General features: G+C 35.8%; 3 protein-coding genes and 1 long non-coding RNA gene across 6 annotated transcripts; 2 read left to right on the top strand and 2 right to left on the bottom strand.

Moving 5' to 3' along the window:
* The first annotated feature begins 579 nt into the window (after window positions 1–579).
* On the top strand, window positions 580–2,227 carry LOC104594630 (aquaporin TIP1-2). The gene is made up of 3 exons (XM_010255010.3): window positions 580–820; window positions 952–1,202; window positions 1,704–2,227. Exons 1-3 carry the CDS (start codon window positions 688–690, stop codon window positions 2,073–2,075), a joined length of 756 nt encoding a protein of 251 aa, XP_010253312.1. The 5' UTR covers window positions 580–687; the 3' UTR covers window positions 2,076–2,227.
* A 2,238-nt stretch (window positions 2,228–4,465) lies between these two features.
* On the bottom strand, window positions 4,466–10,212 carry LOC104594629 (molybdopterin biosynthesis MoaE family protein). Its single transcript, XM_010255009.3, has 2 exons — window positions 9,834–10,212; window positions 4,466–5,306 (listed from the first exon to the last, which is right to left on the bottom strand). Exon 2 carries the CDS (start codon window positions 5,290–5,292, stop codon window positions 4,675–4,677), a length of 618 nt encoding a protein of 205 aa, XP_010253311.1. The 5' UTR covers window positions 5,293–5,306; window positions 9,834–10,212; the 3' UTR covers window positions 4,466–4,674.
* Window positions 10,213–13,455: 3,243 nt separating this feature from the next.
* Window positions 13,456–15,579, bottom strand: FH (frataxin-like protein). Its single transcript, XM_010255008.3, has 5 exons — window positions 15,294–15,579; window positions 14,974–15,046; window positions 14,690–14,737; window positions 14,501–14,595; window positions 13,456–13,736 (listed from the first exon to the last, which is right to left on the bottom strand). The coding sequence occupies exons 1-5, from the start codon at window positions 15,515–15,517 to the stop codon at window positions 13,607–13,609; spliced, it is 570 nt and encodes a 189-aa protein (XP_010253310.1). The 5' UTR covers window positions 15,518–15,579; the 3' UTR covers window positions 13,456–13,606.
* Window positions 15,580–18,695: 3,116 nt separating this feature from the next.
* On the top strand, window positions 18,696–21,326 carry LOC104594627 (uncharacterized). Of its 3 annotated transcripts, none has more exons than XR_016082022.1 (3): window positions 19,413–20,077; window positions 20,199–20,796; window positions 20,897–21,326. It is a non-coding gene; the product is annotated as an uncharacterized LOC104594627 (long non-coding RNA). The 3 variants fall into 3 exon arrangements; XR_734756.3 differs by having other exon boundaries at window positions 19,414–20,077; window positions 20,199–20,692; XR_734755.3 differs by having other exon boundaries at window positions 18,696–20,077; window positions 20,199–21,326.
* Window positions 21,327–26,576: the final 5,250 nt, after the last annotated feature.

The raw sequence follows: 26,576 nt of genomic DNA, 5'->3' as shown, positions 1-26,576 counted from the left end.
AAATCTAGATCCTTCCATGGCTTCATTTTGATACATCAATGGCTTAATTTCGACACATCAATGAAATAGATGATTTAGTAGTGGGTACTGAAGTTGAAGTTGAAGTTGATAGAACCCAATCTATAAAATGACATGGGAGTCGGCACAACCCACCATACCTAAGCTGTATGGTCCTTATCATCACACACTATAATATTTCAATCCTATTTTTATTCAATGGTCGGTTGGTTTACAAAACAATAAGTCCAATGACTCGGTCAGCCAATCCGGGTCCACCAACTCATTTGGTCGGCGATCCGATTTGCCCGTCGACCATTTCTGCTAATACTCTTCCACGTGGCGAAAGAAGGAAGAATCGGAGGCCCGACCATTAGCTGTACATATATTTGACATATAGCTTGGAAAAAAAAATCCGAGGACACATGTGTCATCTCTTATCTAAATCCAATTAATAATAGATACTATGATTAGCAAATATGCAAAAAGAAAAGAAGAAAAGTCTGCTACAGATGAACCGGCTGGTCCGATTCAATAGCCGTTATCTATTAATTGTGTGTGTATATATAGCTTACTACCAAGTAAAACTAAAGCTCACAGACCAAAGAAACGAGCAAAGCAGCAGCAGTTGCAGTTGCAAAAACTTGCAATCTGCAAATTAAGCAAAAGTTTCAGAGTCAAAGGAAGAAAATGCCGATCTCAAGAATTGCAATTGGAACGCCTGGGGAGGCAAGCCAACCCGATGCTCTCAAGGCAGCACTCGCCGAGTTTATCTCAACTCTGATCTTCGTCTTTGCTGGCGAGGGATCGGGCATGGCTTTCAGTAAGACTTAACACCTCCTCTCCACCATCTCCCAACCCAAATCACAAAGTTTCTTATCTCTTGATTGAATTTGAAGTTTTATTTATTGGCTAATAACGGTTTGTATTTGTATCTGGCCTATATTTTGGCAGATAAGCTCACCAGCAACGGGTCTTCCACACCAGCAGGTCTGGTTTCAGCATCACTGGCTCACGCCTTCGCCCTCTTCGTTGCGGTTTCTGTTGGGGCCAATATCTCTGGGGGCCACGTTAATCCTGCTGTAACATTTGGTGCCTTCATAGGTGGAAACATTACATTGTTGAGGGGCATTTTGTATTGGATCGCACAATTGCTTGGGTCCATTGTTGCCTGCTTGCTTCTTAAGTTCGCCACCGGTGGATTGGTAAGAAGCTCCGACTTGCACCCAATTTATTAATTTTGGTCTTTCTTTATTTGGCAACGAAAGACGGGAAGTTGGAAAAACCTATACCCTAAAAAATGATTCAGAATTCGCTAGATGGTAGATTAGGATATTTACCAAATGGTCTAGATCTTTAAAGATAAGACCCCAAAAGCTTATTATGTTTTTTGACCATCTAAACTGTTGGAAGATCTTCTTAAAAAGACTTAAAAAAAAAAAACAGACCCAAATTGATTATGATTGAACCCCCTAGATGTGATTCTTCACTTTGATTGAGCTTGATTTAGAGTTGAGAGTCGAAAACCAGATGATGATGTCAAAAAAATAGCATTATCATTTATCTTTAGGACATCTCTTACATTAACCTTCCTTTCAAACCCATCTGTTATTGCTGTTAAAATTCACAACTTGCTCTTACATTTGATTCAAATTCGCTCGCTTGGTGATTTTAGCTGATCCTTATTCTTCTATCCTCCACTGCAGACAACATCTGCATTCTCCCTATCAACTGACGTGAGCGTATGGAATGCGTTGGTGTTCGAGATTGTGATGACCTTCGGCCTGGTCTATACCGTTTATGCCACAGCTGTAGACCCAAAGAAAGGGAACATAGGGATCATTGCACCCATTGCAATTGGTTTCATTGTGGGTGCCAACATCTTAGCAGGTGGAGCCTTTGATGGTGCCTCGATGAACCCTGCAGTCTCTTTTGGTCCTGCTGTTGTCAGCTGGACGTGGACGCACCACTGGGTCTACTGGGTTGGCCCGCTAATCGGGGCTGCCATTGCTGCCATCGTCTATGACACCCTCTTCATTGGAGAAAACACACATGAGCAACTACCAACAGATTATTAGCAACTCTGGCTAGGTGGAGCTTCCTGTTTCTCTTTGTTGAATAAATTATAGTACAAATGAAAATGTCTTAGCGATAGGTTGAACTGTATCTTGCTTGTACTCCTCTTTTGGCTTTTACATGAAACAAGTGTTGAATGTTGATGTTCTTTGAACGATTGAGTGTTCCGGTCAGTCTAAAATCTGTAAATTTGATTGCTTTTGTCGAATCGAACAAAGTTTGTATTGCTTAGGCTGCGTTTGATAGCAGTGTAAATTAGATATAAATTAAGCCCGGTGAATCGAACCTAAGCTTAAAAGTTATTCTGACATGTTCCCAAGAGAAGCTCTGTTTTACACCGCACCCATAGCACACAGAGAAGTTCAAAAAGTATTGGGGATTTACCAGAAAGTTGTTCCAGATAATTTTTCTAAACCTTGTTACTTGAAAGTTGACCTTAGCCTGTCCATAAACTCAAGATTGAATGCTCCTGCCAATCAAGCATAGATTGACCACTACAAGAAAAAGAACAGATATGAAACTAAAACGTGCAAGGAAAACAATGACAGAATGTCTCCTTGTAGAGAACTGAAGGCAGATGAATCTTTCAAATATATGAAATTTTGAATGCACCTAAGAATATCTATATAGCCTAAAAAAGGACTAAAACGTACTAGTTTCCTACTATAAAGTACTCTGCATTGCATCATAGAAAGCAGGCCAATCAGATAGATAGGTGCTGCAGTTACCAATATCATATGAATCGGGTTGTTATCTGCATGGTCAGCCTGTTGATAAAGTGTCATTAAAATGAAAAGTTTTTAAGCATAACAATGATCAATGGATGTAGTTAAAACATTTGTTCCAATATGTAATCTAAATAAAAGAAAGTGTGAAAAGCAAGCAGGGCGACCCAGTAAGGCCAACTAGCCTTTCATGTCTGCAGAGAACCACATCCATGTCACTAATGAATAGTCTGAGAAGGACGCAAATAAATGTTGCAGAGGCAAACATAAAATAAAGGGAAAATTCCATATTAATACCTTGTATTTTGGGTCTAGTGTCACTTTGGTCCCCAAACTTTTAAAACATGTCAATCCAATACCCAAACTTTCAAAACGTGCCAATCTAGTACCTGCCGTTGACAGACTGTCAGTTATGTGTATCATGTGATGATGTGCGAATTAATCAAAACGAAGTGGAAATTAAGTGGGGAAGAATCAATTCCCAGATTTCCACTTTCTTTCTGTTTTTTATTTCTCTTCCTCTTCCCCACTTATTTTTCTTTCTGTTTTTCACTATTTGATTCTTATTAAATACTTCTAGAGGCATTAAACATAATGGGGTAAAAGAAGATTCATGCCAACTCCATATACTTGATAAACTTGGGATACGGCTTAGATAATGCTGAAATCTCTTTTTAGAGGTTAGCCAATATATGTGTAGATAAATGTGTGGCAAGTTACATCTCACTTCTATGCAACTTAATATTTGGGCCAAAAAAAATATGAAATTCAATGGCTTGAGGCATCCGATCACCTCTAATGCCAGCTATACAAGCATACTTATAGATCTACAGCCAAAAAAAGGCCTTATAGATCTAGAAATCACAAGACAATAAAAATAATCAGGGGAACTTTTGTTTGAAGTCCAGTAAACCCCCTCTTGCATTGCTCAACTATGACACTAATATTCTGTTTGTATACAATATTAATCACAAAATAAATCAATGCCTCTCATTAAACAAATCAACTCAAACAAGAGGCACAGGAAAAAAACTTTTAGAAACCATATTCCATTGAATTGTCAGAATTTTATTACGTTTAGTAATTAATAAAAAAATTGCTACAAAATATTATTATTATTTTTTAAAAAAGCAAGAGAAGCAGCACTGATATCTTATGGAAGCTGGTGTTTGAGTTTCATAAAGATCAAAAGAGCAGGTGCAGAAGGAAACCCCAGAAATGGTAGTGGTGCATCTCATTGAGAATCCGATGTTTTCATAGACTTGGGAATACTATCATTTATGAAGAAGCCCAAGTTTGTTTCATTTTGTTGTTGGGGTGGGGGGTGGGGGGGTGAAGGAGGGCAATAAATTACTGTCTTCTCACTGAAAAAAAAAAAAAAATTATGGTCAGAAGGGGAAAACCAATTGAATATTTTCACACTCTAGTCCAACTCAACATCTACGGTGAATGGCACCTATTGTTGAGAATGCTTAATAAAAGGAAAGTTGTAGAAGAAGAGAGGGTACATTGCCATTAAACTGATGACTAGAATCGGAACAAATAAATAACTTTAAGAACCCCACCTTGCATGAGCCCCAACTAAAACAAGGATTCCAAAGTCCAGGGCCGAATAACTGTGTGTGTGCGTGAGTGTGGCTAGAGCTTTAACAGGGCACGAATAAATGTAGAAAAGTGGACTAAATTTCACAATGCTCTCAATCAATAAACTAGCAAATAAATACAAAATTAAGAAAAAGGGGGAAATAATAGCTCACACACAGAAGGCACACCATCAACATTTTGTTTTTTCAGAGAATAACCTGCTTTTTCATGGATAATTTGAGCAAACATACTATTAACAATAAAAATGTTTAAATAAAATGCCTATTCTTCATCATTTATTCCCATCAATACATTCATCATCCATGACAACATGCAAAGGGCCTTCCTCGTGGCTCACCTTAACTTTGCTTCTGCAACACCTCTTTATATTCTGTGCATCCACCTTAAGTTTATCAGAACAACTTTCACCACCATCCTCTGCAGTTCCAAACTCTGATCTCCTTTCCAAAAACTCCAAATTCTCCTTCCAAACCTCCCCATTAGAATACACCTCCTTCTTCCATATTGGAACCGATGCCTTGATCTCATCAATGACATATTTACATGCATCTAAGGCATCAGCCCGATGGACAGCAGATATTGCAATGAAAACACTTGTTTCTCCAACAGCAACCGGCCCCAAGCGGTGAGAAACAGCGATGGAGTCAAGATGCCATAATGACCTGGCAGATGTGCAGATGGATTTGATTTGGCGCATCGCCATTGGTACATATGCTTCATAACGTAACTCCACTACAGTTTTCCCTTCAAAGGTATCGCGTGTTGTACCAGAGAAGGTTGCAATTGCACCAGATTGTGGGCTATGAACAAAATTCATGTATTTGGTAAGATCAATAGGGGTAGACTCCTCCAGTATCTCAATCAGAGTTTTCTCCCCTTCACAGGCCATCTTGATTCAATTTTCTGAAAAAGGATTACTAACATATTAATAATTATTTCTTCAAACTAAATTCATATATGAAAAACAGAAAGAGAAATAAAAAATCCATATAATAATCAAATAGTGAAAAAATAAATATCAAATCTCTTTTTTTCATCAGAAACGAGATTATTATGAGAGAGAAAAATACATAGTTATTAGAGGGTTCGACTATGATACTGGAAAACATGTTACCAATGAATTGGTATCATAAAAGTGGTAACCAATCAGGTTGTATTTATCAAAATTCACAGGAGGGTTTTGATTGGTTAAAGCTCTTCCACTATCATGTCTTTCCAGAAGCATAATTTTTCTTTTATTAGAGTATAACACAGAACATATCCAAAATGCAAGGAATTTCAAAAATATATATTTTAATTACAACAAGATTCCAAATGCAGTAGAAGCATTTACAATGTAAAGGGGGCAGTAGTGGTCACAAAACAATATTAGTATGAGAGAGGAAAGACATAATTATCAATATTTTCCACAGAACAAGTCGATATGTGTGAGCGTTAGGAAATGGCTCAGTTGGGCTGATTTGGAGTCGCCACCCATCATCAGATTAGGAAGTGGAGGTGATGGGACCTCCGAGTATCGCATCAAAACTCATTTTGGTTTAATAGTGACTCCACAGCATGAGGCACCAGTTAAACCAGTCCAGTTAAGACTTGGATGGGAGAGGGAAGGGGGTTAGGCACCCCTCTCTAGGGTCCGATAGGTGGGGTCCACATGGCATCCCAAACAGGCACAAACATATAGGCGCAATTAATTGACTAAGAGCATATTGATAATCTATAAAGTAATAAAAAAACACAAGAGAAACACCCTAATTAAAATTTTATTTTATTTATTTTTAATTATTTTTTGTTATTTCTTAAGGAACTCTATTCGTTTAATTGTTTTATGGAATTATATTTTTTCATTTCATTTTTTATTTTCTATTTTTTGAATCTTTTATCTTTCTTTTTATTTTTTCTTTTTACTTCATTTTTTTATTAGTATTGTTTCCATTTTAATAGCTTATTCTTCCAGCAAATATATCCTACCTCTCAAGCTAAAAACCCAGATCTGTTGGTCAGGCCCGTTATTATAGATTTTCATTTTTCATTTTTTACGTTTTTTTTATTTTTTCTTTATGTATATGTGATCATTTATTATTATTATTATTTTTTTCTTTTCCTTTTTTTTAAGTGTTTCACTTTGTCTAACTGATATCCTTTTCCTTATCTTTCAATCTACAGATAGGTAAATCCACCTGTTCTGTTATCTCCCCCTAGCTATCACTCCCTTCTCCTTATCATTACTATTATTGTTCTTATATCATATTATCCATTCTTATCTTTCAATTGGGTATATCTAGAAGGGTTGTGGTTCAATCAATCTAGAGCTTCGAAATGGAATCTTGGTGCGATGAAGGGGCAAACAGAGGTATTTTGGGCTGAAATTTTACATGTGGGTATTTAGGGTATCTGGGATCTGGTGGTAATGTCTGATTAGTTCAGGGGGTCAAGATCATAGGAATTTGGGTCAACAAGAGGATTCTAGAACAAAATCTTGGTTTGATGGAGGGGTAAACGAGAGAATCTTGGGTTGAAACTTTATGGGTAGGTGTTTTGAGAGGTCTTGAGTCTGATGGTGGTGTCTAATATGAGGGTTGAGGTGTAAATAGGGGTTGATCGGTGTGATTTGATCGGTATCAAGTAGGTTTAACAGTGGATCTAAGGGCTTTTAAGGTGAAATTCGAGTTTTTTGGGCTTTTAGGGTGAAATTCGAGTTTTTTGGGCTTTTAGGTGTTTCAGAGAGATTGGAAGGGTCTAATCGGGCGTTCAGGGTGAATTAGGGGGTTAAGGCGACAGACCAAGAAAAAATCGGGTGTTGACAATATGCAAGAGGGGAAGATGCTTTATTGTACTTCAAAAGAAGACTTCAGCTTGTTCTAAATGCACACGATGAAAACTAAGACTTTGAATTTATTGTGCTTTAAAAAAACAAAGGATCTTACTAGTGATGTTAGATGTACAAGAACATCTCCAAACAAAACAACAATGCATTCACTTGGAAAGATATTCTAGTTATAAAGTCTTTAACCATGAGCCCACATTCCACAACCAACTAAACAAGAATAATGAAATTTAACACTTTAACCTTTAAAGATGAAATGAAATTTGTGTGCAATAAGAAATCTAGATCCTATTAATAATTGCACTTAGATTTTAATCCTTTAGGAAGATTATGAAAAAAATCCCCACTACACTAGTAAAATAAAGTCAAATAATCTAAGTTAACAAGAATCTAATTAAGGATTGAATATCAAAAGAAATATATATATATATATGATGTAAACCAAAAGCTCTTCATTTTTATTGGTACCAACACCTTTTCATTTATAACAAGAATTTATGATAAAGAAATAACGATAAGGCAAACGAAAACAAAAAAAAAGAATTGCAAAGAGATGGGGTGAAATGTGAAACCACGATAGGGGAAGTTGGGATCTGCTCCCAACAAAAATCTGTTCCAACATGATTTGTGTCCACACATCTCAGACATGGTGGGTCCCACTCACAAGGTGAGTTGTGTGGACACAGATCATGTTGGAACAGCTTTTTGTTGGGAGCATATCCGGTCTCTGAATGGGGCAGGAAGAAAAGAAAGCAAAACAAATCCAGAAATCCAGATCTTCTCCCAATAAAAAAAAAAAACTGTTCCAACATGATCTGTATCCACACATCACATACTTGATGGGTCCATTTTGGTGAGATGTGTGGACACAGATCATGTTGGAAGTGTGTTGGGACAATTTCTGTTGGGAGGAGATCCCAACTCAGGCAAAACAACTAAATACTCCAAAAATCATCCTGAAATCTAAAAATTAGGGCCTTTTCTGGAAATTGATTGACTTGAAAATAAATATTTTTTTATAGTAAATGGCATATTGGTCCCTCTACCCTCATGTGTTCTTCTTATGCAAGCTAGTAGTAAGTATTTTTATCACCTACTCATTTCATACACCTATATTTATGAGATCTATGAGAAACTTTCAGTTCTTTACTAGTTGCTACTTGCTACGTCAACCTACCATATAAAATTTCTAGCATGTTTGACTCCTCTCCCTGCCCAAGGCAATTAATGTGACTATGTTAACTGCAGAAGTTTGAGAGAAGCTATACTTTGGTATATTCTTTTATTGACAGCTATTCTGTGCTATGTTTAAGAAGATAGAAACTAGATTCTTCTTGGTATATCTTTCCAAGTGAATACACTGTTGTTTTGTTTGGAGATGTTTTTGTACAACTAACATCACTAGTAAGATCCTTTGTTTTTTTGGCCTATTCATTTCTATTTCATTTATTCCTAATATTAATTTTACTTTTTTATCAATATTAAATTTACATTTCTCTTTTTCACATTCTTCACTCTTTAAAAAAATTATAACTTTTCATGTTAGGCACTTATAGTTTGTCTCATCGTTGGCAATTTATAGTTTTTTTAGTTTTGTTAATTTTTAATTACTTGATTTGGTTTTTATTATTTCATCTGCAACTAATTTACATCACAACCCATTTTTACAGATTCATTACTGTATTAGATAATTGTTAAATGGTATCCTCTTGAAGCACATCTCTCTAATGTAGGTTCTGAAAGATATAAAATTTTTTGAAGCACAATAAATTCCAAGCCTTTGTTTTCATCTTGTGCATTTAGAACAAGCTGAAGTCTTCTTTTGAAGTACAAAGAGAAAAAACAAGGTGAGAAAAAAAGAAGGAAAAATCTGAACACTATATAAATCAGCCCAAAACACACTTTTTGACAAATATGTCAAGACATTGTTGAGTGGGGAGTCATCTTGAACAAGGTTTCAAAATGCAAATCATAGTTAAGACAGCACTGCCAATGTGAAAATGTCACAAATTTAGAGTTCCTATCATTAGATAACTACCCTATAACATTATCGGAACCCCCTTCAAAAACCAATCAAGAAAGAAAGGAATACAAGCCATATGCCTCATTGGAACCACCACTTCACCATCACCCCTTGGTTCTGGGATAGCATAAAGCACTTTTCCCTCCTCATCCCTCAAGACTACTTTTATGCCAATGAGGCTGTGTTCCCATTGATGAAAATTAATCTTCGCTGCAACTCCTCAGGGAGGAGATCAAACCACAGAAGACGAATTTGATTAAGAAGGAAATTCACTGCCATAGTTGTTAAGATCTTATGATTTACAATATTATCATGATTCAAATAATGAAACCCATGGGATTCAATCTGAATCTTATGTCATTTTCTTCTTCAGACATACCCTAAAAGTTTATGTCATTTTCTTCTTCAGAATAGCCAAAAAAAATGAAATACAAAAGAAGGGGAAAATAAACACTTCTTTTGACATATGGAGAGCATGAGTGCAGACCGAGGAGCAAATTACTGCCCTTGAGAAGAAGCCCAGCAGATAGAAAGCAACCCAATGAATCTCTTAAGTTTCTAACTTGAAAATAACAAGACTTACCTCGAATTTTCCTCTCTCACTTTTGCTTTTGGAAATTTGGTTTCCACCGACGCTGTGAGATTTATAGATGAAACTGTTATCAGCGAGCAAAGACGACAGCACAAGAATGTTCAGGTCAGTGTTTTGACGATTGTGAAGAAGATGTGGATAGATACATTAAATGAGGGACAAATCATAGATGGACAGGATCAGGAAGGTGAATCCCATGGGAACTGAAGGGGTAGCCCTTCCATTCTTTGAGGTCAATGCGATCTGGATTTTGGACTCTCGCTCGATGTTCGCTCTCTCTCTCTCTCTCCTCTATCGAGCAAAGAGACCAAATCCAGAAGTAGCGTTTGAGAAGATTGGAAGTTGGGACCCACTATCAAACATTTTCCATCATTGCCTACGTCAAATATCGGATCAAGGGTATTATTTAAAACTTTCCTTCAGTTTCTCCCTTCGCGGGTTTTTTACTTTGCACTTTTCGGGTCAGGTCATTCAAATTTGGGAAAAGTACGGAAATACACGATGCAGAATTCTGAATTCCAGTTCCTTACAACTAGTCCTCTCCCCCTATAAATCACATCCTGTCCGTGAATTTGGCATCAATTCCTGTCCGTGCATTTTCCCTGTACTTTGAGCCAGTCTGGGCTGATTGGTACTTCTCCCTTCAAATTTTGGCAGAAATTTAAACCCGAGCTCGATCAATATACATTGATGGGGCTTCCGACATGTATATTCAGTGTACATTTGGAATATCTTCGCAGATGCATGGCAGGTGTGAGACTCCGAATCTGCTGCGCACAAAATGTTTCACATTACATTCATGAAACACTGTTGCCGTGTATTGGGAATATCTCCCTGTAAATGAAAAGAGAGAAATTCCCGATGCGCAGCTATTATGTACATGGCAGGGATGTGGGAAGAACTGGTGGGTAGCATATTCTAGCACGGTGCGAAAACCATCCGAACGAGTTTGGATCTGCTCTTCACAGAGCATGTCTAACATCATCCTCACGGTGCATTATAGCCATGTGTTGAAAACATCGTCCCATGAATAATAATATCATGTACAGGAGGATGTTATCAATGCACGTCTGTGATGTGGTGTAAGGTTGGTGTGTGGTGCGCTCTATGAAGAGCAAATCCAAATTCCATCCGAAATCATTTCTAACTTGTCAGGAAATCAACAGTTTTTATAAATTTACCATATTATCCTTCTATTTAAGTTTGTCATAAAATGATAAAACCAATCAGTAAATTGTGAGATGATGGAATTTATTCCAATGTTTTCAAATCGCCGTTGGCCCGTACGTATGGTTGGGCTGTTTGGTCTGAGAACTGTCTAGGCAATCAGTTTCGTTTTATCTCAAACCCGGTCTCTGGCAAAAAACCATTAAATTGTCAATAATCCATTGATTTAGGCAGTCAAGCCATTGACCCATTCGATCCATTCAATGATTTTTTATCATTTTTTTATTTTAATTATTTTTAATCTTTTAAATTTTTTTGTTAGAATAAATCATTCATCCAAACCAAATGATCGAATCATCAACCCAGAAACCAATGACCAGAAGAACAATTCTGATTCTGAATAGACTTTTAAAACATTGATTTATTCTATCATCCCTCATTTGAGATATGAATGTTTCATGAAGATGAAATTTAAACCAAATAGCTCGTCTTCCCTGCATTGTGGATAGAGTGAAAGGCAGAGACAGCTTATGGATCCGGTGATCAAAGGGACGATTAATGTGCTGAAAGCGGCAAATGAGTGTGGGTGAAACGGGTGGCGGTGATAACTGGTAACGCTGTCGATATCCGCCATCATACCAGGTCGGTAGTTACTGGCCTACCATGGGTAAAACGGAATTTGATATCCAACTTCTAAGACACTGGCAGAAAAAGCTGCATGGGAATTTGCCAAATAGAATGGTTTGGACGTAGAGCCGTCAATGGTCGGGTCTGGTTTGGAACATGATAGAACTGTTACAAACAGATTATTAAAATATTAGACCCAGAACAGAAATGGAACCAAACCCCCTTGGTGGTTCCATAATGTTAGAACCGATCGTATCTCGATTGATAAACTAAGGATAATCGGGCCTGATGGTCCTGATCCTAAAAAACACGATTACATGGTTGGAAATTGCAGTCTCTACCTACAGACGTTGGCGTTTATATTGGAGATTCAGCAATGAATTACCCAACAGATCGGAGATGTTTCAGGTCAATTAAACGAGGAATCTAATCTTCGATATGATGAAAAACCCGACCTAACAGGTCCAACGATTTTTTATTTGAACATATCAGTGAACTCAATCTTGGGCTTCTTTGTTTTAGGTGATGATGAACAAAGAAACTAAAACAAAAGAAGTAAATTGTTGAAACCTCCCCTTAGTTTTTAACCATTGCTGAAACTTTGTCTAAAGTTTGATAATTGCTATCACATCCTCTTAACATTTGATCAAAAATAATTGTACGAGTATTTTGGACATTTTCATGCATCATCTAATAAAGGGGGTCCACACCCAACTATATCAGAAAATTCAGAACTGATTGCAATTGCCAGACATTAGGAAAAGTTTCAGCAATTTACCCAAACAAAAAAGAAAGATATGAAACACAATCTCACAGAGCTAGCGGTGCAACTCGGGTTGGCCCAAGATAATATTTTACACTGCTTCGAGCTCAGGCTTCAGGTCATGGCCATTCAAATTTTGATAAAATCCCAATCCACCCTGCCCAAGTTACACCCCCACACAGTGAATGTTGGCAATGATAAAAGGCTGATTCTTTCTTGGGGAATATCAAAATAGAGATGTTACCTTTGGCTTTTGGTCTATTGCGGGCCTGCGCTTTTGCCATTAAGCTACGAGGCTGCTCTTGGCCTTGGTCTACTAAACAATAAATACAAAGTCTTGCAAATTTTCATTAGTTCAAGTTCTCAGTGGTGGGCAAATTACAGGGGCTTCGAATGAAATAAAAGAAGGGTAATGTGCCCTGTACTTTGGGGGTAGTGACATATAGCTACCCTGAACTTTCAATTACAACACTTGAGTACCTGGACTCTCAAAAATAGACACTTAGGTCCATCCATTAGTATTCCATCAGTTAAACATTACATAATTCCAAAAATACCATTTTCATGTATTTCTGAGGTCGAGTAAAATCATCACCCGAGAATGTTGTCATCAAAAAAATTGAATATGTTATTTTCTGTCCATGTGAGATCATCATAATGGGGAGATGTTCGGTTACCTAAGAATGATATCAGAAATACATGAGAAGGGTATTTTTGAAATTATGTAATGTTTAACTAACAAAATACTAACGGATGGACCTAAGTGTATTTTTGAGAGTTCAGGTACTCAAGTGTTGTAATTGAAAGTTTAGGGTACCTATCTATCACTACCCATCTACCCCCAAAGTACAGGGTACCTATCTGTAATTTACCCTTAAAAGAATAGGAAATTATTGGAACAAATTTTCTATCTCCAGGACACACTATTACATCTTTGGAACAAATTTTCTTGTTAACAACAATCCATGCAAGGTTATCTTCAGTTTCAGTGGATGCATTTGCTAGAATGAAGCACCATCTCATTTAAGTCACTTAAGCACGACCATTCTTGAGGAATATCAGAAATTGAGTGATAGTCTACTCATTCATTAAAAGAGATAAAAATCTCAAACCTGCTAATCTCAAATACATTACCAACATATTTCCAAGAAAAACCCTCTAGAGCTCTTGCTACTGTAGTGGCTAGTAATGTAGAACATGGAAGAATCTAAGAAAGACTGATGGGTTTACCACACAGTTGTTCCAATTCACTTTGTAGAAGCTGATACAAACTTACTTTAGTTCGCCTATAAACCCAAGCTTGGCTATTCCTATCCCAGTCAAACCTAGATGGGCCACTGCAAGGAAAACAGAAAAAATACAGAAAATGGATCATCTCACCTTGATGAATATAAGAAAATTATGGTATCTGATATAAATGATAATAATATTCAAAAGCATCATTTTTATTTGGGTTCAACTATGATACCGGAAAGGCACGATATCCAAAAAATTTGTGACCAATCAACAAGCATCATTTTTATTTTGATTGGTCAAAACTCTTCCAGTACCATGTCTTTCTGGCATTATAGCTGTTCCCTTTTTTATTTTAGTGATCAAGGACAGTCATCTAAACATTGACTTTGGGGCAACTTCCTTTTTATCCTAGTCTTAACCCTGAAGCATAGAAATCTTCTCTAAGATAGGCTCTGGCCTTGGAGTTGCAACAAACAATACATGCTTAACAACTAAAATTATAATCACACCACAAATAAATAAGTCAAAAGAGCTAGGAGCTAATATCAACATGAGAACAATGAAGCAGTCATTCGCTTGATCCATGACTTTGTACCACTAGATAAAAAAGGTTGAAGCTAATTCAGGGCATTACAATGCTTTAGAAGAGCAACATGATCATTGCAACTGCTCCTCAATTTTAATCATGAGAACAGAGGAAACACCATACCAGTGAAATAATCTTCCCAGATTAAAACAAGAAAAGACCCATAAATCTAAGCAAAATCCATAAATGGATGAAAAATAAATTTGGCACCCATTGGTTCCTCAGCACAAATATACTTCTATAAATGTAACAAAAAAGAATTCTGTAAGAAATCCCTACCTCACTGGAGAAGACAACCAGATCTGTCTATTGGGCGTCTGCTTGTTCAAGACATAGGTACCCAAGCTCCCAAGCTTCAATGTTAATACTTGGTTCTGCCAAATTCCTATAAACTGTTATATTGAAACAACTAAAACATCTCTCTAAAACAATGAAAGAGAAATCTTTAAACTAATCAATTATCCTCACCCCATAATCTATGTCAAAACCATCAATTTGAATACAATCACCATATTCCTAACAAAAAAAAAAATTAAAATTAGGGCAATCAGAAATTTGGCTACTGCCAAGAAAGAGCTTCGACATGCACCAAAAATGAACTCACTATTATCTATTGCATCGCGAGGCCAATGTACAATAATATTTCACAGATACAAGACAACCGGTAAATTGAGTGTTGGGAAAAAAAGGGAAACCACAATTATCTAATAAAAATGAATCCTCGATTTATACAACTCCACAGTGATAGGCACCTCGAATTTCTCTTGCAGGTCATGAATTGTGGCATCGGCCAACCTGTGAAATTCATCTTCCTGAAGGAGAGAACTGTGTCCGACGTCAGTTGTTAGCGACAATTGACCACTAACACTCATTAGTTGCAATATACCAAAACAAATGGTAATAATAAATATAATCAACCAAAAATTATCCAATAACCAATACGGAACCAAAATCTCTAAACATTCCCGTAGATAAACCCTAGACATATCTCAGATCCTATATTCGACAAAATCGTGAGAATATTAATGAGAAAATAAACACAGAAAAATGAAAAGGAAGAAAAAAATCGCACCGATAATCTACAACAGCTGGTCCTTGAGCGTCATCAAGATTCAAAGGGCGAGAACAAAAAGAAAACCTAGAAGAAGCTGTAGGACACCCAATAGCATTACTCTCAATGATCTTCGTAGCATGGACAGGTGCTGCTAAGTATCGAGATCTATGGAAGCACCAGGATGTCTTCGACTCTACCAACCTCCTTCTCGCTAAGACCCTCGAACAGAAGAAAGAAGCCATTTGCGAGTCGAAAATCGAAATGTTGGGGCAGCGAAAAACAATACTTGTTTGGAAATTATATTAGTAAAAGTAAAAGTTCAAGTGTTAAGTTGATTGTCATCAACATTTTAAAAAACGAGTCGGAAACGGAACCGTTCTGACCACGGGTTTTTATGTTAATGGTCTGACCGTTTGGTTTGAATGGATGGCCTGTTTTGATAAAATAATTTAAAAAAATGGTTAAAAATCGTTGAACGGGTCGACGGTTCGACCACCTGGGTCAACGGTTTGTTGACTTTTTTAATGGTTTTTTATCAGATTCTGGGTTTTGGGTAAAACGGAACTGGTTGCCTAGATGGTTCCCGGGCCAAATGGTCCAACCATCCAGGTCAACGGCGGTTCGAAAACGTTGCTTGCCATTAATCGGCTGTCAGTTATTTGATCACGTGATGACATGTGCAATTTAATATTTTTAAAAATATCAAAACTATCCTTCAAAAAAAGACATTATTCATTGTCTTCTACCTTGAGACTGTTCATTAGAAATAAACTAGCCTTCGTTCTTCTCTCCGAAGGAATCTCTGTGTTATCCCGTAGAACCTTTGGTATGTGGATTTGTCTTCCAATGAACTCTCTAGCAAAACCCCGAATAACTTCTCTACAACATCCAAGCTTCAACTCGTCAACCTCTTGTTCAATCGGTTCACTGGAGAGATTCTGGCTAGCTTTAGGAATCATGGGATATGCATGGCGACGCCCATCATGCACAACTCTAAGGCTACGTTTGGAAACAATGCAAATAGAGTGTAAATCCCGATTTAGGGTAAATTTACACTCTAGTTCACTTTTGCCTGTATTTGGCAACACTACATTTTTGCATTGACAAATGACATACCAATGCATATTTACATTGATAATAAAATGTAAAAATACATCAATAAAAAAGAAGTAAATTTCCATTCAAGTGAGCTTATGATAAAGAAGACATACTTTATTGGAATTTGTATTTGCATCCATTACAGCCAAAATTTTGGTAAGAAGTTAAATTTATCAATGCAAAACTAACCCAACTTTACAATTTATATAAATCGTTTTACACTCTACATATTTGTATTCACACTTATTTGCATGGTTTCCAAACGCAGCTTAAGCATTGAAGATGGGATGCTTGTTAAGTTGTAAGCCTTGTGCCAATGTCTGTCATGCCATTGCCTCCGTATCCAAGATGATCAAACTTTGCTAATTCCAAAACACTCAATGGTGGGAAGAAGAAAAAGAAAAAAGATACAAAGGGATGAACTAAGATTATTGTGGCTACAACAGTACTGAAGCTGATGAGTCAGGATCATCAGTGCACCAGAACTCAGCCCACGCCTACCCATAATACACTACCCCCGTGAATTAGGAATATCTCTCCCTACATAATACTATGCAGAGGATGAGATATTCTCCATGTATGACTCCAATAAACATGGGCAGAATTCTCGTGGGCAGGTTCGAAGCCGATAGCATGTAACGCTATTATTGTCTTCTTGATTCATGAATGTTCAATAAATAGGTTGCCGGTTGAATGCGGACACATACGGTGCAGACACATTGGACCTAATAACTGGGTTAACACAAATTACGGACAATTCATTCCACCTTGCCAAGTGGTAGACTGCATTTTTTTTACCTGTAAACCAAACTACATAGTCAAGACCTTGTCAGTAGCCATACAATGGGTATTATCCAAAATCGGCCTGTAGTTCATATTCATGATTAGATAAATGATAGCTAGTGATTTACGCATTCTTTACAACTAAATGCTAACAATTGAAATCAAATGATTGAAGAATGAGTTATTATTTATACCTTTTTAATAGGTGGTTATTTATACAAACTTACAAAGGATCAACGCCATTAAATTAATTGTTTGCGATCTCCACTGGAACCGGAAATAAACTGCACTTTCCGATCTCCACTGGAACCGGAAACAGAACCATTAAATGAATTGTTTGCGAGTCTCAGCTCCTTTAGCATGAAGAGGTTACCGATCTCCGCTGGTAATGTGCCGGCCGGTAAATGAGTTACCGGAAATATATATCCAGCATTGTCAGGGTCGACATATTCGTCAACCAGAGCGGGAAACCCCCACGTATCTGGTTGTTCTGAAGATCTAACAACTGCAAAGCACTAATGTCGCCTTTGATGGTGGAACAAGGCTCGTGAAGGCATTAAATCCAAGCATAATGATTCGCATAGATAGAGGATTAGCTGAAACATTGCAACGAACCCGAGAGGTTATTTTGTTGAAGCGAGAGAACCTGAAGTCTAGGAAGAGCTCCTATAGCCGAAGGTATTAATTAATTATACCTCGAAGTGCATTGCCTTGAATGCTCAAATACATGAGCAAAGAACAGTTTGCAAGTGCGGAAGGCAGAGTTCCTCCCAGCATATTCCAGTCTAGCCACAAGTAGTACTGAAGTTGTTGAAATCCCAATCTCTCCGGTGAACCGGTTAAACGAGAGGTTGATGAGTTGAAGCCTGGATGTTGCAGAGAAGTTATTCGGGATTTCGCTTCATTGGAAGACAAATCCAGATACCAGAGATTCTGTGGAATAACATGATTCTTTCGAAGAAGGAAGGCTAGTTTATTTCCGATGAACATGAATAATGCAAGGGTAGTTTTGACATTTTAAAAAAAATTAAATTACACATGTCATCACATGATCAGATAACTAATGCTTGGTTAATGGTAGGGACCAACTTGACACTTTTTGAAAGTTTAGGTATTGTAGTGACACGTTTGAAAGTTTGGATACTAACTTGACACTACCCCAAATAGTGGTGGATTCGAGTCGAATAGTACGAGACTCGAGCTCAACTCGAGACTATTCTACAAGGTTCGAGATCGGTTCGAGCCAGAACCTTGAGCTTGAGTAAAAAATTCATAAGCTCGAGCTCGATTTTGAGAAAAAATATTTTATAAAAATAAAAAATTATATATATAAATATTTTTTATTTGATATTTAAAAAATTAAGAATTATAATAATTAATAATTATAATATTTGTATTATATATATATATATATATATATATATATATATATACGAACCGGCTCGTGAAGCTCACGAGCCGAGCTCTACTAGGCTCAAGTTTGGTTCGTTTCATAATCGAGCCATTGAATTGGGCTTGAGCTCGAGCAACTCATGAAAAGCTCAGCTCGTTGCCACCTCTACCCCCAAAGTTCAAGGTACTAAAGTGGAATTTTCCCTTTACTAAGTTATAAGGACCTCCTTGTATTTTTTTTTTCACTTGAGGACCTGACCTCACTAAATCACTGTATTTATCTTAGAAGCCTATTCCTCCTTATATTTTGTTTTATAGGGGAGAAGAAAATCAGCTAGCATTGAGCTAAAACTGTAAAATCACGACCTTCCATTAGGGGTGGCCACGAGCCGAGCTCTTCACGAGCTACTCGAGCTCAGCTCGGCCCAATTTCAATTAAGCTTTGAACCGACCTCGAGCCTAATAAAGCTCAGCTCGCAAGCCGACTCAAATAGCTAATAATAATAATAATAATAATAATAATAATAATAATAATAATAATAATAATAATAATAATAATAAAGACCCTCTTGTACTTTGTTTTGCGACAAAACCCCCCTTCTGTACTTTGTTTTGCAACAAAAACTTTGAGTTCGAGCTCAAACTTGAACAACTCATGAAAAACTCAGCTCGTTGCCACCCCTACCCCCAAAGTTCAAAGTACTAAAGTAGAATTTTCTCTTTACTAAGTTATAAGGACCTCCTTGTATTTTTTTTTTTTCACTTGAGGACCTGACCTCACTAAATCACTGTATTTATCTTAGAAGCCTATCCCTCCTTATATTTTGTTTTATAGGGGAGAAGAAATCAGCTAGCATTGGGATAAAACTGTAAAATCACGACCTTCCATTAGGGGTGGCCACGAGCCGAACTCTTCACGACTAAAACCCCCCCTCTCTCCCCTTCCCCTTTCTCTCCTCCCCTTCTTTCCGATTTCCCCTATTTTCCGTTCCTTGCAGATGGAGATGCGAGTGAGACCCTTTTTCCACCACCTTCCCATCGTCGATCACAGCGATGACATAGGCATTCCTTATCGTTGACAGCCGATGTGCAACCACGATTGTTGTCCTCCCGGAACAAGCACGATCGAGGGCCTCCTGGATGCATTTTTCTGATTTGGTATCTAGTTCCAAACGGTTCAGTAGCTTCTCGAAGAACCCTTTTTTGATCTGTTATTGATAGTCTTATAGATAGAATCCACACTCCCTCAATTCTAGCAAATCGAGAGACGGAGACGGAGCTTCTTTAGGTGAAAATTTTGAATTTTCTTCTTCCTTGCTCTCATCATCACCCGCTTCATCTTCCTTCTTCACTGTGTTTTCTTTCTTCCCTCTTTGATTCCCAAAATCAATAAACCGATCTAGTCAGTTCTTCTCTGTTTCCTGGCCTCTTCTCCTCCACTAGCGACTAAAATAGGACTGAACCAAGAAAATAGATATGGGCCAGATCCAGTACTCCGAGAAATACTTCGACGACACTTACGAATACAGGTATCGAAATTCCTCTCTGGGATCATGAAGAAATCTAATCCATTTTACGTTTTTCGCGATTTGGTTATGGTTAGTTACGCACCAGGATTACATAAATTTCTTCGATTGTGTCTTTTGTCAGGCATGTGGTTCTTCCTCTTTGAAGTGGCCAAACTGCTGCCGAAGAATCGTCTTCTCTCTGAAGTAAATAGGAACGAGAAACAACGAAGAATCAAATCTAATTGAAGACATGGTTCAAAGAATTCATGGAAAGCATAAAATGAGTGTTGATTTGTATTTTGTTTATCAGAATGAATGGAGGGCGATCGGGGTTCAGCAGAGTCGAGGATGGGTTCACTACGCGATCCATCGTCCCGAGCCATGCATCATGCTCTTTAGGAGGCCATTCAACTACCAACAGTAGCAGGAGAACCAGGCTCAACAGCACATGCTCGCCAAGTGAATGCTAAATTGTTAACCCAGAAAAGCTTCCCCCAGAGGAAGGAAAAGAAACCCTTTCCCTTTTCCTGATTATACAGGATTCCCTGCGTTTAGTTTGGAATCTTTTCGTCTTGAAAAGAGAAAGAAGGAATTAGGATTTCGGATATGAGAGAATATGGTTGTTTTCATTGTAAGGTGGAGTAGGTTTCTTGTTGTCTTTCTCGACTTGGTTTGCAATGAAATTGTTATACTGCGTTCGCTTCATCTACTTCAATTGCTTGGTCTGGATTGATTGATTAGTGAGGGATTAATTGGTCTTGGTTTTTCATTTGCTTTTAATCTATGTTGCTTAGTTTATGGTGTTGGCTCTGATTTTGATGTATACAATATAATTTGCAGCAGAACGCGCCTAGGAAATCTATTTATTTGAATTGTTCATTACCTTCAAAACGGTGGCAGCAACAACAACAGGGAATGCAGCAATGAGGACGAGGGACAGTCGGCACTGCAGAATGAACCCAACTGTGCAAGCAACGAGCATGAGGGCTGAATTTTGCATGATAACTGAAATCCTGTCTCCGATTGCTGATCGGACATTGTTGGCATCAAGAGCCAGCCTTGCTGCAATCCTCGCAAGGCTGGGAAGGTGGCAGAAGAAGAGAGAGGATTTCAAGGAAGTCCGCTGCCGCTGCAACAGCTACCGCCGCCGCAGATATTATAAGGGTAGTATGAGGATTAAAAAATTGGGGAAGGGGATCTTTGTCTCACGGTGATACAAAGGGGGTCTTTGTAATTTATCCTAATAATAATAATAATATAAAAATATTATATATAATATTTTTTATTTTTATATATAATAATCACTAATTATTATAATTCTTAATTTTTAAATATCAAATAAAAAATATTTTTATAAAACATTTTTTTTCAAATCGAGCTCGAGCCAAACCGAATTCGAGCCTAGTATTACCTTGGCGAGCCAAACTTGAATAGCTAGCTATTCGGTTCGATTACACCCCTACCTTTCATGGATTGTTGTGGTCTTACTTTATGTCACTACATTGAGTTTTTTTTTTTTTGATAAATTAAAATGCCAGCTGGGAATATTATCCCAACTACAAAAAAAAAATGGTTTGAAGTTTTTGCCATCGATAAAGTGGATGGGCAAGCCTTGGAGCATATAAAATATTTACAGATCCCAGAAATAAGAGTTTTAATTTTGTCTAAATAGTGCTGCAGACCACAGTAAAAAAAATCCAGAGCGCCTTCCACGGCATCAACCAGCCCTTTGGCATCAGTATATATAGTGAGGCTGGTCTAATGGTTCTCCGTCACAAAAAGCAGGCTTTGAGTAACTGCAACACGTTCAGCTTCCATTGAGTCGTACATATTTTCAACCAGATTACCCATAGCACATGAAAATTTCCAGTTATTATCCAATAAGACAAATATTCCATAAGTACCATAGTCATTCTTAAGAGTTCCTTCATCACAGATTAAATTAAGGGAAACTTGGGCTGAGGTATTAGACAAGGGCACAGGCACTACATCGAGTTGAGGTGAGGGTACATAGGGCTGCAAATAAGTGGGATCAGAGACTACTGGAATCTGAATTCCATCTAAAGTTGGATTCGAATATTTCCTTTCATCCTAATAAATTGGCCAATTGGATTGGATAGGATAAGTTAATCCGTTTAGTTAGTCGATTTTAATTGGATATTCGATAAAACATTCAAATCGGATTGGATCAGATAAGTTTGTTTATGCTCACGATCTGTAGACTCTTTACAAAGGTTCCAAGTATTGATATGATACACATATTGGTCATATTGTATTGGTACTTAGAAACGGTCAAAATACTTTTTTTTTCAAAATTTGGTTTTTGGAAAGCTAAAAACATGTTTTTTATTATTAAAAAAATGGAATTTCAAAACATCTGGAAACAGGCATTTGGGACCATATCTTTTTCAAAAGATATAATACGATACACCCAACCCATGATGAAATGTTTAGGCCACATCAAGGAATGACTTCACCAAGGACTGTTTGAGATGATGACATGCGTCCCACCAATAAGAGGTACGATGGTTCTCCAAATGTCTACATAAGGTATTGAGATCACATCTATGTCCTACAAAAGGTGCTCCACAAATGCCCCACATGCACATCTCAATGTCAGTGTGTATTGGAAGCATCTCTTAAAGTTGTTAATGGGAGATGTTCCCAATGCATAGTTGGGATATGCTATGGGGCATTTGTGGGGCACCTTCCGTGGGGTGCAGATGTGAATTCAAGGGTATGTCACCAAAGGTAAGAGTCTCTATTCTTTCAACTTAAGCATTTTATCACTTTATCACTCTTCAACTCATACAGCTAACTCAGCTCTTTAGTGTAACATGGTCCAGTTGATACCCCCTCTTTCACTTGGGCTTAATTTGAAAGGAGTACAAATGCAAATATGTAGAGTGCAAAATCTTATATTTTGTATGTATTTATATTGTACATATTTGTATATTGTACTCTTTCCAAACTAAACCTTACCGACTTTGAGTGTCGGAGTCTTTCTCCACAGGGAGTCTTTCCAAACTAAACGTTATTAGATCCGATTTAACTCATCTAGCTCACCAACTCGAGCCGCCTCAACTCATCTAGCTCGACTTGGGACGGTATCAAGTTTATATGCGGATTTGACTAATAATGGATCTTTTATTTGTTTGTCTCAAAACCCATTGATCTCTAGCCAATTAAAGTGGACCAAGGAGATTAATAGGATTTTGTTTACAATTGCTCAGGTAGGGTCGAAGTAATCAGTCCTAGATTCTATAGTCTCCACTATAGTGGATTAAGGTGGTGTTGAATGTGGTTTTTCTATCTGGTTGAGCCTGTTTTGAGTAAGAACCATCATAAAGTATTTTTATTTTCTACCAAAAACATAATCCAAGGGGTGAGGAATAGTCCAATGACTTGGCTCTAAATAGGAATTCTATGTGGCAGTGTAGAGATATATTCTACCCATTGGATGTTTCCTCCATCATCTATCCATTTGAAGAAACAATCCAATGGCCAAGCTCTTAGTTGGAATCCTATGTGGTAGTGTAGAGATACATTCTAGTGCATTGCATATTAGTAAAGATGGATACACACCATTGAAAACCCTTAAATTCTTGTTGTTAGAGTGTGTGGCTGAATCCCCATGCTTTTAGAGTGTGCACAAAGTTTTTGCCTATAGAGATCCCATCTAGAGAGTGGCATTGTGTCATGGGAGGTAAGAATTAAGGTCCAAGTTAGGTTGGGCCTTACTAAGCCCGGGCACAATTCATCTAATAAATTGGGCTCAAAATCAACTCTAAGGTGGCCAAGGCTATGATATATTCATTTAATTAACTTTTTACTATTTTTAATTGCAAAAATTAGTAACATACTATCAATAGAAATTCTGTGTATAAATTCAAATACAAGAAAAAGTGATGACAAATTCAAATAAATTAATTTTCATATATTTGAAATAAATAGAATACTAACTCTTTGCTTTTGGAACTCTCTTGCGAATGAGATAAAGCCTACCATTCTCTCTTGTAGGTATATTTCATGTAACTTGAATATTTGTGTTAGAGTTGAAGCCAAGATTCTGATGGCATGTTCCCATGCTTTAAAAAATGGTGTAAATTGCTTTGCTTAAATGGGCTTAGAAAGTTTGATCAAAAGGAGGATCCTACAAAAACTTGAAGACTAGTGTTGTAGCTAGGTTTACTCGTGAGTGGATGGTATATTGGTATATGTACTTTCTTCTTTTCTAAGAGCCTTCTTTCTCTATTATTTTCTGAACAAAGGTCCCGTTCCTCTTGATGGGAACCCATATTTATATTTTTTCTTGTTCTAATCTTCTCATTCCCTTGATTGAAGATTTTATTGTCATTAAGTAATTTTCAAATGTGGGAAGATGTGCTTTATATATATATATATATATATATATATATATATATATATATATATATATATATATATATATATATATATATGTTCTCCTTTTTTTGAATTTTTTATTCTTTTTATTCCATGCCATTTTGAAACAAACAATGAGATGCACTTTCCCAATAACCTAAATAATCTCTTCTCCTAAAATTTCTCCTAAACTACCTCCCCCACTTTCTCCAGAATGATCTCTAATTCCTATTTATCTTCTAAATTATATATAATTCCTATTTATCTCCAAAATTATCTCTAATTTAGTAGACAGTTTCTCTCCTAAATTATCTCTAATTCCTATTTATCCTCTCTCCTACTTTTTATCTATATCTATCTAAAGAAAGTTTGGATTAAAAAAGGTTAAGAATTATTTAAATAGTCTGACAAAATTATATAATAACTTTAAAATATTTATTAAAAGCACAAAAAATAATTTTATATTTCTACAAAATATATCACAAAATTATGTACTAACAATTTAAATTATGTTTTTCCGGATTATCAATTTAAATGCTTTTCAAATATTTAATAATATGTAATAGCTTTAAATAAATAAAATTCAAATAACAAAAAAAAATTAAATAATTTATAGATTATTTAAATATTTATCATAACTATATTTTAAATAGTTAAAATAACAAACTTAGCTAATAAATAATTTTATATTTTTACAAAATATATCACGAAATTATGTACTAAAAATTTAAATTATGTTTTTCCAGATCGTCGATTTAAATGTTTTTCAAACATTTAAAAATATGTAATAGCTTAAATAAATAAAATTCAAATAAAAAAAATTAAATATTTTATAGATTATTTAAAAATTTAAATTACTAGATATTTATCATAACTAGTTTTTAAGTATTTAAATAACTGGGCATTTTAATAATTAAGTATTTAAATAACTGGGTATTTTAAATAACAGAATATTTAACATAAATAGATTTTAAATAGTTAAAATAAAGAATTTGTAATAAATTTAAAATTTTTTTGAAAAGTAGAAAAATAATTATAGCATAATATTGAAATTAATAATAATTTATTATTTTTACATAATATTGTAAATAACTAAGTTCACATATAACAAGAAATAATTTGAGAAAATAACTTTCAAAAAAGTTAATATTTATTAATAATAATTTTAAATTCTTCATATGTATTTGTTATACAATTATATATACTAAAATTAATATTTATTGTATTTCAGTAACTATTTATTGTTTTTGTGATAAATGTATTTTCAATTATTATGTATAAATTTATTTATTTTTTGTTATTTAACAGAAAACTTTCAATAATTATTGGAGATTAAACTACTATTATTGAAATTTTAAAATTTAATTTATTGTATTTTTGTTATTACTTATTGATTAATCTTTATCAGAGGTTAAACTATTATTTGAGATTATACTATTTATTGACTAAGTCAATATATTTTTAGTACTTATTGTATTTTTTTCATTATCAATATATTTTCAATAATTGTGTATGTTTGCTATAAATTTTCAATAATTATTGGAGATTAAACTATTGTTATTTATTAGAAATGAGACTATTAATTTAGCTGAAATTATGAGTGTTGATGAGTTGGTTTGGCTCGGTTTGGTCATAGGCTATTTGGCCAACCAAATTGACTTGGTCCGGTTGGGGAGTTGGTCAGCTGAAACCGACTGACCTTTTGTGAAAATTGACCCACTCAAGTTTTATCGGTTTTATGATATAAAACATTTTAGACTAAGAAATATGGGAAACTTCCCACTTTTCTATATTAAAAATTATATTTAAAATATAAAATATTAATATATATCCATGGTTAGGTCATTCGATTTTGGTTGGTTTACAATTAGCCAAAGTGAAATTGATCCAACTTGGTCGAATTGGGAAATTTTTGAATCAAATCCAACCTAAAATACTAGAAAATGACCAACTCAGATCGAGTTGATCGGGTTCATCAGTTTGATGAATAAACCTAACTGAAATTAATTATTATTATTTTTGTATTATAAAAAAGGTATTAAAAGTAGTATATAAAATATGAATAATTATTAATTATTTAAAAAGTTGAAAAAATAAAACAATTGTATACTCTTATGTGTTTCTATTAGGGTCATTT

This window comes from Nelumbo nucifera, chromosome 2, assembly GCF_055504915.1.
Source record: "Nelumbo nucifera cultivar China Antique chromosome 2, China Antique-T2T, whole genome shotgun sequence".
NCBI lineage: Eukaryota > Viridiplantae > Streptophyta > Magnoliopsida > Proteales > Nelumbonaceae > Nelumbo > Nelumbo nucifera.
This window is presented reverse-complemented; position numbering and strand designations above follow the sequence as displayed.